Source organism: Haliotis rubra, unplaced genomic scaffold, assembly GCF_003918875.1.
Source record: "Haliotis rubra isolate DU_JTF1 unplaced genomic scaffold, ASM391887v1 Scf1046, whole genome shotgun sequence".
NCBI lineage: Eukaryota > Metazoa > Mollusca > Gastropoda > Lepetellida > Haliotidae > Haliotis > Haliotis rubra.
This window is the reverse complement of record NW_025764944.1, coordinates 154,306-167,023: the sequence shown is the minus strand read 5'-3', so window position 1 is coordinate 167,023 and position 12,718 is coordinate 154,306. Positions and strand designations below refer to the sequence as shown.

Genomic DNA, 12,718 nt, shown 5'->3' with positions numbered 1-12,718 from the left:
GTGTTTCCTGACACCCCGCAGCAGTATTGCCATGTATGTGAACGTTTGCCGTCCCTGACGACACAGCAGTATTGTCATGTATGTGAACGTTTGTGTTTCCTGACACCCCGCAGCAGTATTGCCATGTATGTGAACGTTTGTGTTTCCTGACACCCCACAGCAGTACTGTCATGTATCTGAACGTTTGTGTTTCCTGACAGCACTCTCGAGTATTGTCATGTATGTGAACGTTTGTGTTTCTTGACTCCGCACAGCATTACTGTCATGTATGTGAACGTTTGTGTTTCCCGACACGACACATCAGTTTTGTCATGTATGTGAACCTTTTTGTTTCTTGACACCGGGCACGAGTAGTTTCATGTATGTGAACGTTTGTGTTTCCTGACACCACACAGCAGTATTGTCATGTATGTGAACGTCTGTGTTTCCTGACACCACACAGCAGTATTGTCATGTATGTGAACGTTTGTGTTTCCTGACAGCACTCTCGAGTATTGTCATGTATGTGAACGTTTGTGTTTCCTGACACCACACTGCAGTATTGTCATGTATGTGAACGTCTGTGTTTCCTGACAGCACTCTCGAGTATTTTCCTGTATGTGAACGTTTGTGTTTCCTGACACCACACAGCAACATTGTAATGTATGTGAGCGTTTGAGTTTCCTGACACCACACATCAGTTTTGTTATGTATGTTAACGTTTCTGTTTCCCGACACCACACAGCAGTATTGTCATGTATGTGAACGTTTGTGTTTCTTGACACCACACAGCAGTATTGTCATGTATGTGAATGTTTGTGTTTCCAGACTCGACACAGCAGTATTTTCATGTATTTGAACGTGTGTTCCCTGACACCCCGCAGCAGTATTGCCGTGTATGTGAACGTTTGCCATCCCTGACAACACAGCAGTATTGTCATGTATGTGAACGTTTGTGTTTCCTAACACCACCCAGCAGTATCCTCGTCTATGGGAACGTTTGTTTTTTCTGACACCACACAGCAGTATTGTCATGTATGTGAACGTCTGTGTTTCCTGACTCCGCACAGCATTACTGTCATGTATGTCAACGTTTCTGTTTCCTGACGCCACACAGCAGTATTGTCATGTATGTGAACGTTTGTGTTTCCTGACACCACACAGCAGTATTCTCGTCTATTGGAACGTTTGTTTTTTCTGACACCACACAGCAGTATTGTCATATATGTGAACGTTTGTGTTTCCTGACTCCCCACAGCATTACTGTCATGTATGTGAACGTTTGTGTTTCCTGACACCACACAGCAGTATTGTCATGTATGTGAACGTTTGTGTTTCCTGACACCACACAGCAGTATTGTCATGTATGTGAACGTTTGTGTTTCCTGACAGCACTCTCGAGTATTGTCATGTATGTGAACCGTTTTGTTTCTTGACACCGTACGAGTAGTATCGTATCATGTATGTGAACGTTTGTGTTTCCTGACACCACACAGCAGTATTGTCATGTATGTGAACGTTTGTGTTTCCTGACACCACTCTAAAGAGTATTTTCCTAATGATGTTGAACGTTTGTGTTTCCTGACACCACAGCACGTTTGTGTTTCCTGAGCAGTATTGCCATGTATGTGAACGTTTGTGTTTCCTGACGACACACAGCAGTATTGTCATGTATGTGAACGTTTGTGTTTCCTGACACCACACAGCAGTATTGTCATGTATGTGAACGTTTGTGTCCCTGACGCACTCGAGTATTGTCATGTATGTGAACGTTTGTGTTTCCTGACACCTCACAGCAGTATTTCTGTATATTGAACGTTTGTGTTTCCTGACACCACACAGCAGTATTGTCGTGTATGTGAACGTTTGTGTTTCCTGACTCCACACAGCATTATTGTCATGTATGTGAACGTTTGTGTTTCCTGACACCACAGCAGTACAGTATTGTCATGTATGTGAACGTTTCGTTTCCTGACACCACACACAGCAGTATTGTCATGTATGTGAACGTTTGTGTTTCCTGACACCACACAGCAGTATTGTCATGTATGTGAACGTTTGTGTTTCCTGACACCCCACAGCAGTATTGTCATGTATGTGAACGTTTGTGTTTCCTGACAGCACTCTCGAGTATTGTCATGTATGTGAACGTTTGTGTTTCTTGACTCCGCACAGCATTACTGTCGTCATGTATGTGAACGTTTGTGTTTCCCGACACAACACATCGGTTTTGTCATGTATGTGAACCTTTTTGTTTCTTGACACCGGGCACCAGTAGTTTCATGTATGTGAACGTTTGTGTTTCCTGACACCACACAGCAGTATTGTCATGTATGTGAACGTCTGTGTTTCCTGACACCACACAGCAGTATGGTCATGTATGTCAATGCTTGTGTTTCCTGACAGAACACTGAAGTATTGACATGTATGTGAACGTTTGTGTTTCCTGACAGCACACAGCAGTGTTGTCATGTATGTGAACGTTTGTGTTTCCTGACAGCTCTCACGAGTATTGTCATGTATGTGAACGTTTGTGTTTCCTGACACCACACAGCAGTATTGTCATGTATGTCAATGCTTGTGTTTCCTGACAGCACACAGAAGTATTGTCATGTATGTGAACGTTTGTGTTTCCTGACACCACACAGCAGTATTGTCATGTATGTGAACGTTTGTGTTTCCTGACAGCACTCAGCAGTATTGTCATGTATGTGAACGTTTGTGTTTCCTGACACCACACAGCAGTATTGTCATGTATGTGAACGTTTGTGTTTCCTGACAGCTCTCACGAGTATTGTCATGTATGTGAACGTTTGTGTTTCCTGACACCACGCAGCAGTATTGTAATGTATGTGAGCGTTTGAGTTTCCTGACACCACACATCAGTTTTGTCATGTATGTAAACGTTTCTGTTTCCCAACACCACACAGCACTATTGTCATGCATGTGAACGTTTGTGTTTCTTAACACCACACAGCAGTATTGTCATGTATGTGAACGTTTGTCTTTCCACACGCCACACAGCAGTATTGTCATGTATGTGAACCGTTTTGTTTCTTGACACGCACACGAGCTGTTTCATGTATATGAACGTTTGTGTTTCTTGACACCCGACAGCAGTATTGTCATGTATGTGAGTGTCTGTGTTTGCTGACGCCACACAGCAGTATTGTCATGTATGTGAACGTTTGTGTTTCCTGACAGCACTCTCGAGTATTGTCATGTATGTGACCGTTTGTGTTTCTTGACTCCGCACAGCATTACTGTCATGTATGTGAACGTTTGTGTTTCCTGACACCACACAGCAGTTTTGTCATGTATGTGAACCTTTTTGTTTCTTGACACCGGGCACCAGTAGTTTCATGTATGTGAACGTTTGTGTTTCCTGACACCACACAGCAGTATTGTCATGTATGTGAACGTTTGTGTTTCCTGACACCACACAGCAGTATTGTCATGTATGTGAACGTTTGTGTTTCCAGACGCCACACAGCAGTATTGTCATGTATGTGAACCGTTTTGTTTCTTGACACGCACACGAGCAGTTTCATGTATGTGAACGTTTGTGTTTCCTGACACCAGACAGCAGTATTGTCATGTATGTGAACGTTTGTGTTTCCTGACACCACACAGCAGTACTGTCATGTATGTGAACGTTTGTGTTTCCTGACACCACACAGAGTATTGTCATGTATGTGAACGTTTGTGTTTCCTGACACCACACAGCAGTATTGTCATGTATGTGAACGTCTGTGTTTCCTGACAGCACTCTCGAGTATTTTCATGTATTTGAACGTTTGTGTTTCCTGACACCCCACAGCAGTATTGCCATGTATGTGAACGTTTGCCGTCCCTGACGACACAGCAGTATTGTCATGTATGTGAACGTTTGTGTTTCCTGACACCCCGCAGCAGTATTGCCATGTATGTGAACGTTTGCCGTCCCAGACGACACAGCAGTATTGTCATGTATGTGAACGTTTGTGTTTCCTGACACCACACAGCAGTTTTCTCGTCTATTGGAACGTTTCCTTTTTTCTGACACCACACAGCAGTATTGTCATGTATGTGAACGTTTGTGTTTCCTGACTCCGCACAGCATTACTGTCATGTATGTGAACGTTTGTCTTTCCACACGCCACACAGCAGTATTCTCATGTATGTGAACCGTTTTGTTTCTTGACACGCACACGAGCAGTTTCATGTATGTGAACGTTTGTGTTTCTTGACACCAGACAGCAGTATTGCCATGTATGTGAGCGTCTGTGTTTGCTGACACCACACAGCAGTATTGTCATGTATGTGAACGTTTGTGTTTCCTGACACCCCACAGCAGTACTGTCATGTATCTGAACGTTTGTGTTTCCTGACAGTACTCTCGAGTATTGTCATGTATGTGAACGTTTGTGTTTCTTGACTCCGCACAGCATTACTGTCATGTATGTGAACGTTTGTGTTTCCCGACACGACACATCAGTTTTGTCATGTATGTGAACCTTTTTGTTTCTTGACACCGGGCACGAGTAGTTTCATGTATGTGAACGTTTGTGTTTCCTGACACCACACAGCAGTATTGTCATGTATGTGAACGTCTGTGTTTCCTGACACCACACAGCAGTATTGTCATGTATGTGAACGTTTGTGTTTCCTGACAGCACTCTCGAGTATTTTCATGTATGTGAACGTTTGTGTTTCCTGACACCCCGCAGCTGTATTGCCATGTATGTGAACGTTTGTGTTCCCTGACACCACACAGCAGTATTGTCATGTATGTGAACGTTTGTGTTTCCTGACACCCCGCAGCAGTATTGCCATGTATGTGAACGTTTGCCGTCCCTGACGACACAGCAGTATTGTCATGTATGTGAACGTCTGTGTTTCCTGACTCCGCACAGCATTACTGTCATGTATGTGAACGTTTGTGTTTCCTGACGCCACACAGCAGTATTGTCATTTATGTGAACGTTTGTGTTTCCGGACACCACACAGCAGTATTGTCATGTATGTGAACGTTTGTGTTTCCTGACACCACACAGCAGTATTGTCATATATGTGAACGTTTGTGTATCCTGACACCACACATCAGTTTTGTTATGTATGTAAACGTTTCTGTTTCCCGACAACACAGCAGTATTGTCATGTATGTGAACGTTTGTGTTTCTTGACACCACACAGCAGTATTGTCATGTATGTGAATGTTTGTGTTTCCAGACTCGACACAGCAGTATTTTCATGTATTTGAACGTCTGTGTTCCCTGACACCCCGCAGTAGCATTGCCGTGTATGTGAACGTTTGCCATCCCTGACAACACAGCAGTATTGTCATGTATGTGAACGTTTGTGTTTCCTGACACCACCCAGCGGTATCCTCGTCCATTGGAATGTTTGTTTTTTCTGACACCACACAGCAGTATTGTCATGTATGTGAACGTCTGTGTTTCCTGACTCCGCACAGCATTTCTGTCATGTATGTGAACGTTTGTGTTTCCTGACGCCACACAGCAGTATTGTCATTTATGTGAACGTTTGTGTTTCCTGGACACCACACAGCAGTATTGTCATGTATGTGAACGTTTGTGTTTCCTGACACCACACAGCAGTATTGTCATATATGTGAACGTTTGTGTTTCCTGACACCACACAGCAGTATTGTCATGTATGTGAACGTTTGTGTTTCTAGACACCACACAGCAGTATTTTCATGTATCTGAACGTCTGTGTTTCCTGACACCCCGCAGCAGTATTGCCATGTATGTGAACGTTTGCCGTCCCTGACGACACAGCAGTATTGTCATGTATGTGAACGTTTGTGTTTCCTGACACCACCCAGCAGTATTCTCGTCTATTGGAACGTTTGTTTTTTCAGACACCACACAGCAGTATTGTCGTGTATGTGAACGTTTTTGTTTCCTGACGCCACACAGCAGTATTCTCGTCTATTGGAACGTTTGTTTTTTCTGACACCACACAGCAATATTGTCATGTATGTGAACGTTTGTGTTTCCTGACGCAACACAGCAGTACTGTCATGTATGTGAACGTTTGTGTTTCCTGACACCACACAGCAGTATTGTCATGTCTGTGAACGTCTGTGTTTCCTGACACCACACAGCAGTACTGTCATGTATGTGAACGTTTGTCTTTCTTGACATCACTCTCGAGTATTGTCATGTATGTGACCGTTTCTGTTTCCTGACACCACTCAGCAGTATTGTCATGTATGTGAGAGTCTGTTTCTCCAGACAGCACACAGCAGTATTGTCATGTATGTGAACCGTTTTGTTTCTTGACTCCGCACACGAGCAGTTTCATGTATGTGTACGTTTGTGTTTCTTGACACCACATAGTAGTATTGTCATGTATGTGAGCGTCTGTGTTTGCTGATAGCACACAACAGTATTGTCATGTATGTGAACGTTTCTGTTTCCTGACATCACACAGAAGTATTGTCATGTATGTGAACGTTTGTGTTTCCTGACACCACACAGCAGTATTGTCATGTATGTGACCGTTTGTGTTTCCTGACACCACACAGCAGTGTTGTCATGTATGTGAACGTTTGTGTTTCCTGACAGCACTCACGAGTATTGTCATGTATGTGACCGTTTGTGTTTCCTGACACCACACAGCAGTATTGTCATGTATGTGACCGTTTGTGTTTCCTGACACCACACAGCAGTATTGTCATGTATGTGAACGTTTGTGTTTCCTGACAGCACTCTCGAGTATTGTCATGTATGTGACCGTTTGTGTTTCCTGACACTACACAGCAGTATTGTCATGTATGTGAACGTTTGTGTTTCCTGACACCACACAGCAGTATTGTCATGTATTTGAACGTTTGTGTTTCCTGATAGCACACAGCAGTATTGTCATGTATGTGAACGTTTCTGTTTCCTGACATCACACAGAAGTATTGTCATGTATGTGAACGTTTGTGTATCCTGACACCACACAGCAGTGTTGTCATGTATGTGAACGTTTGTGTTTCCTGACAGCACTCTCGAGTATTGTCATGTATGTGAACGTTTGTGTTTCCTGACACCACACAGCAGTGTTGTCATGTATGTGAACGTTTGTGTTTCCTGACAGCACTCTCGAGTATTGTCATGTATGTGACCGTTTGTGTTTCCTGACACTACACAGCAGTATTGTCATGTATGTGAACGTTTGTGTTTCCTGACACCACACAGCAGTATTGTCATGTATGTGACCGTTTGTGTTTCCTGACACCCCGCAGCAGTATTGCCATGTATGTGAACGTTTGCCGTCCCTGACGACACAGCAGTATTGCCATGTATATGAACGTTTGTGTTTCCTGACACCACACAGCAGTATTGTCATGTATGTGAACGTTTGTCTTTCCTCACGTTTGTGTTTCCTGACAGCACTCACGAGTATTGTCATGTATGTTAACGTTTGTGTTTCGTGACAGCACACAGAAGTATTGTCATGTATGTGAACGTTTGTGTATCCTGACACCACACAGCAGTATTGTCATGTATGTGACCGTTTGTGTTTCCTGATAGCGCTCACGAGCATTGTCATGTATGTGATCGTTTGTGTTTCCAGACACCACACACGAGTATTGTCATGTATGTGAACGTTTGTGTTTCCAGACACGACACAGCAGTATTTTCATGTATTTGAACGTCTGTTCCCTGACACCCCACAGCAGTATTGCCATATATGTGAACATTTGCTGTCCCTGACAACACAGCAGTATTGTCATGTATGTGGTCGTTTGTGTTTCCTGACACCACACAGCAGTATTGTCATGTATGTGGTCGTTTGTGTTTCCTGACACCACACAGCAGTATTGTCTTGTGTGTGAACGTCTGTGTTTCCTGACACCACACAGCAGTATTCTCATGTATGTGAACGTTTGCGTTTCCCGACACCCCACATCAGTTTTGGCATGTATGTAAACGTTTCTGTTTCCTGACACCACACAGTAGTAATTTCATGTATGTGAACGTTTGTGTTTCTTGACAACACACAACTGTATTGTCATGTATGTGAACCTTTTTTGTTTCTTGACACCACACACGTGTAGTTTCATGTATGTGAACGTTTGCGTTTCCCGACACCACACATCAGTTTTGTCATATATGTAAACGTTTCTGTTTCCTGACACCATACAGTAGTATTGTCATGTATGTGAACGTTTATGTTTCCTGACAGCACACAACAGTATTGTCATGTATGTGAACCGTTTTTGTTTCTTGACACCGAGCACGAGTAGTTTCATGTATGTGAACGTTTGTGTTTCTTGACACCACACTGCAGTATTGTCATGTATGTGAATGTTTGTGTTTCCTGACACCACACAGAAGTATTGTCATGTATGTGAACGTTTGTGTTTCCTGACGCCACACAGCAGTATTGACATGTATGTGACCGTTTGTGTTTCCTGACACCACACAGCAGTATTGTAATGTATGTGAGAGTCTGTGTTTCCTGACACCAGACACGAGTATTGTCATGTATGTGAATTTTTGTGTTTCTTCCACTTGTCAACGCAGAATGTATTTGATCCAGTCATATTATTTTCACTGAATCATTTGACTTACTTCATATATCTCTTCACACTCAAACTACATCATGATGAGTGAGTCAGTGAGTGAGAGTCATGTCAACATAGCTACGTAAGATGAATGCGGAGACCTTAACGACTGGCCACACACGATCCCAGTTGGGGTATTAAAGGGACATTTATACATTTCTTCCTTTATTTTATAAATAGGTTATCATCTGTTTCATTACAGGCACGTCAGAGGGATGGCACTCTCCAGTCTTGACCCTGATGTAGTAGACGTAGATACCGACTGCCGTGATTTGCTGACGGACCTACATGAAAGTCCACAGCGCATGGCGCCGCGTCTCCGCCAACGCCTGGAAGCTGTACAAGCGAGGATTAGCAGGTCGGTCAGAGAGAAAACCGATCTGTATCTTGATAGACAGAACACAGAGCAACACATTGAAATGTTAGACAAACAGGACGAAATTCTTCGGGAGAAAGTCGTGATTCTGAAAGCTGAGATAGACAGACTCAAGAAGACCTGTGCTAACAGAGAACAGATTCTAACCGACGCGGAGAGAACAGAGGGAAGTTACCTCGAGTTTTACACAACCTGGGCTATGGCGGCACATATGACGGTCTTTCCAGTGTGTTTCGTCATAGGAGCGCTGCTCAATGTAATTTCAAAACGTCATGAAACAGCAAGAAGCAATGTTAAAGACGCCAGAGAACACTTGTCTTCAGCTGCACGGAAACTGGACGATACCAAACGTGTGCTGCAGGAAACCCAATGCAGTATTGAAAGTGGGCGCGATTCGAAAGGGCGTTATGAGGGTAAAGTGAAGGCATTAAAGGAACAAACTGATGGCGTCTACACCGACTTGAAAAGTCTTACCATGCAAGAAACACGCATCAAGAAACAAATAACATTGTGTTGAGAATACTCCAACAAATTCCAACACAGGTTGGAGCAGGACAGTATACCCCTCGGCCAACTGTACGAGGACATCAGCTGTTCACATGAACACATGGACATGTTGGACAAGGACGACGATGTAACAATGACGTTCTAGAAGCTCCTCTGTATCCCCAACATGAACAACGGCGTGGATACAGTTGCACTGTTTGTTTCAGTGTGGTGTAACGGTGCATTGTTTCAACTTTTGTTCGGTTGGTTTCCAAACTTAACTTGTCTGACCATTCTGCTTGTTGCCTGCATTGTGATGTTGTCATAAAGATCGTTAGGTGCTTCATAGATCGGCAGCGATTGGCTGTATCAGTCCAGATAATGACTATAAATATGATCACACGTTCGAATGGTGATCATATCATATCTCTCTCACTATGGAGTGAGCTGGAAAGCTTACTCCGCTCTTGCTAGATGATTGCAGGAATAACATTGTGCAGTGAGCGAGAACAGTCGGATGGACTAACATGATCGTGGTGGTCAGTTCGATGAACTGAGTGTCAAATGGAACATTATGGACAGTTAAATGATTAAATTTATAATGCTATCTTAGGATCGTGGCACAAGGCTGCAGACAGTGAACACATGGCCTATCATGCGGATTAACTTTAATTGATTGTAGTAGAAATAAGTATTTAAAAGAAACAGCAAGAATCATTATTAGTTATAAAATAGGTGTGTGTGTGTGTGTGTGTGGTGTATGTGTGTGTGTGCGCGCGTGCTTGTGCGTGTGCGTGCGTGCGTTGTGATTAAGGGTCTATACATTGTGGAAAGTAAATAAATTGGGTTTTTTTGTAATCCTTGTTTTGTTGTTGTTCTGGTTTGTCACACTCGCCTGTAAGTTATTAGCACCTCCCTTACAATCTCCCATGTAAGATATTAGCACCTCTCACGAAATCTCGCCTGCCAGTTGTAAGCTCCTCGCATACATCCCCATCTGTCAGTTAGTAGCCACTCCCATACAATCTCGTCTATAAGTTATTAGCACCTCCCATAAAATCTCCTTTGTAAGTTATTAGCACCTCCCATACATCTCCAGCTGTCAGTTATTAGCACCTCCCATACAATCTCGTCTGTAAGTTATTAGCACCTCCCATACATCTCCAGCTGGCAGTTACTAGCACCTCCCATACAATCTCGTTTGTAAGTTATTAGTACATCTCAGGCAATCTCGTCTGTCAGTTGTAAGCTCCTCCCATACATCTCCATCGGTCAGTTATTAGCACCTCCTATACAATCTCGTTTGTAAGTTATTAGCACCTCCCATAAATCTCCAGCTGTCAGTTATTAGCTCCTCCCATACAATCTTGTCTGTAAGTTATTAGCACCTCACATACATCTCCATCTGTCAGTTATTAGTTCCTTCAATACAATCTCTTCTGTGACTTATTAGCACATTCCAAACAAACTCGTCTGTCAGTTGTAAACTCCTCCCATACATCTCCTTCTGTCAGTTACTAGCGACTCCTATACAATCTCGTTTGTAACCTATAAGCAACTCCCATACATCTCCATCTTTCAGTTATTATCACTTCCGATACAATCTCGTCTATAAGTTACTAGCACCTCCCATACATTTCCATCTTTCAGTTACTAGCTACTCCCATACAATCTCATCTGTAAGTTGTTAGAACCACCCATACAATCTTGTCTGTAAGTTATTAGCAACTTCCATACAATCTAGTTTGTACGTTATGAGCCCATCCCATAGATCTCCATTTGTCAGTTATTAGCTCCTCCAATACAATCTCGTCTGTAAGTTATTAGCACCTCCCATACATCTCCATCTGTAAGTTATTAGCCCATCCCACACAATCTCGTCCGTCAAATGTAAGCACCTCCCAAACATCTCCATTTGTCAGTTATAACCACCTCCCATACAATCTCGTTTGTAAGTTATTAGCACCTCCTATACATCTCCATCTGTCATTTACCAGCACCTCCCATACAATCTCGTTTGTAAGTTATTAGCACATCTCACGCAATCTCGTCTGTCAGTTGTAAGTAACTCCCATAAATCTCCATCAGTCAGCACCTCCCATACATATCCATCTGTAAGTTATTAGCCCATCCCACACAATCTCTTCTGTCAGATGTAAGCAGTTCCCATATATATGAAAATGTAAGTTATTAGACCATCCCATACAATCTCCATCTGTAAGTTATTAGTTCCTCCCATAGAAACTCATCTGAAATTTATTAGCCCATCCCATACAGTCTCGCCTGTAAGTTATTAAAACCACCCATACAATCTCGTTTGTAACTTATTAGCACATCTCACGCAATCTCGTCTGTCAGTTGTAACCTCCTCCCATACATCCCCATCTGTCAGTAATTAGCACCTCCCATACAATCTCGTCTGTCAGTTATTAGCACCCCCCATAAAATCTGTTTGTAAGTTATTAGCACGTCTCATACATTTCCATCTGACAGTTATTAGCACATCGCAGACAATTTCGTATGTCAGTTGTAAGCACCTCCCATATATCTCCATCTGTAAGTTATTAGCACTTCCCATACAATCTCGTCTGTCAGTTGTAAGCACCTCCCATACATCTTCATCTGTATCCTAGTAGAACCCCCCATACATCTCCAGCTGTTAGTTTTTAGCCCATCCCATACAATCTCGTCTGTCAGTTCTAAGCACCTCCCATACATCTCCATCTGTAAGTTATTAGCTCCTCCCATTCAATCCCGTCTCTCAGTTGTAAACACATCCCATTCATCTCCGTCTGTAAAATATTAGCAACTCCCTTACATATCCATCTGTAAGTTATTAGCACTTCCTATACAATCTCGTTTGTAAGTTATTAGCACATCCTATACAACCTCGTCTGTCAGTTGTTACATCCTCCAATACACCTCCATCTGTCAGTTACTAGCATCTCCCACACAATCTCGTTTGTAACTTGTCAGCACCTCCCAAACATTTTCATTTGTCAGTTACTAGCACCTCCCATAAAATCTCGTCTATAAGTTAATAGTACCTCCCATACAATCGCGTCTGTAAGTTATAAGCACCTCCCATACATCTCCATCTGTCAGTTATTAGCACCTCCAGTTATGAGCACCTCCCATACAATCTCGATTCTAAGTTATTAGCACCTCATATGCATCCCCATCTGTAAGTTATTAGCACCTCCCATACATCTCCATCTGAGAGTTATAAGCACATCCTATACATCTTCAACTGTAAGCTAATAGCCCATCGCATACAATCTCGTCCGTCATTTGTAAGCTCCTCCCCATAC

The 12,718-nt window shown here is 42.8% G+C and overlaps 1 protein-coding gene across 2 annotated transcripts in view; it reads left to right on the top strand.

Moving 5' to 3' along the window:
* Nucleotides 1–10,249, top strand: part of LOC124275359 — a 50,501-nt gene extending 40,252 nt beyond the window's left edge. For both annotated transcript variants that reach the window (XM_046710880.1, XM_046710888.1), the window contains exon 2: nt 8,748–10,249. In XM_046710880.1, the coding sequence (XP_046566836.1) occupies nt 8,748–9,438 (691 nt within the window). In that variant the 3' untranslated portion in view covers nt 9,439–10,249. The remainder of the gene's footprint in view (nt 1–8,747) is intronic.
* The last annotated feature ends 2,469 nt before the right edge of the window (nt 10,250–12,718 follow it).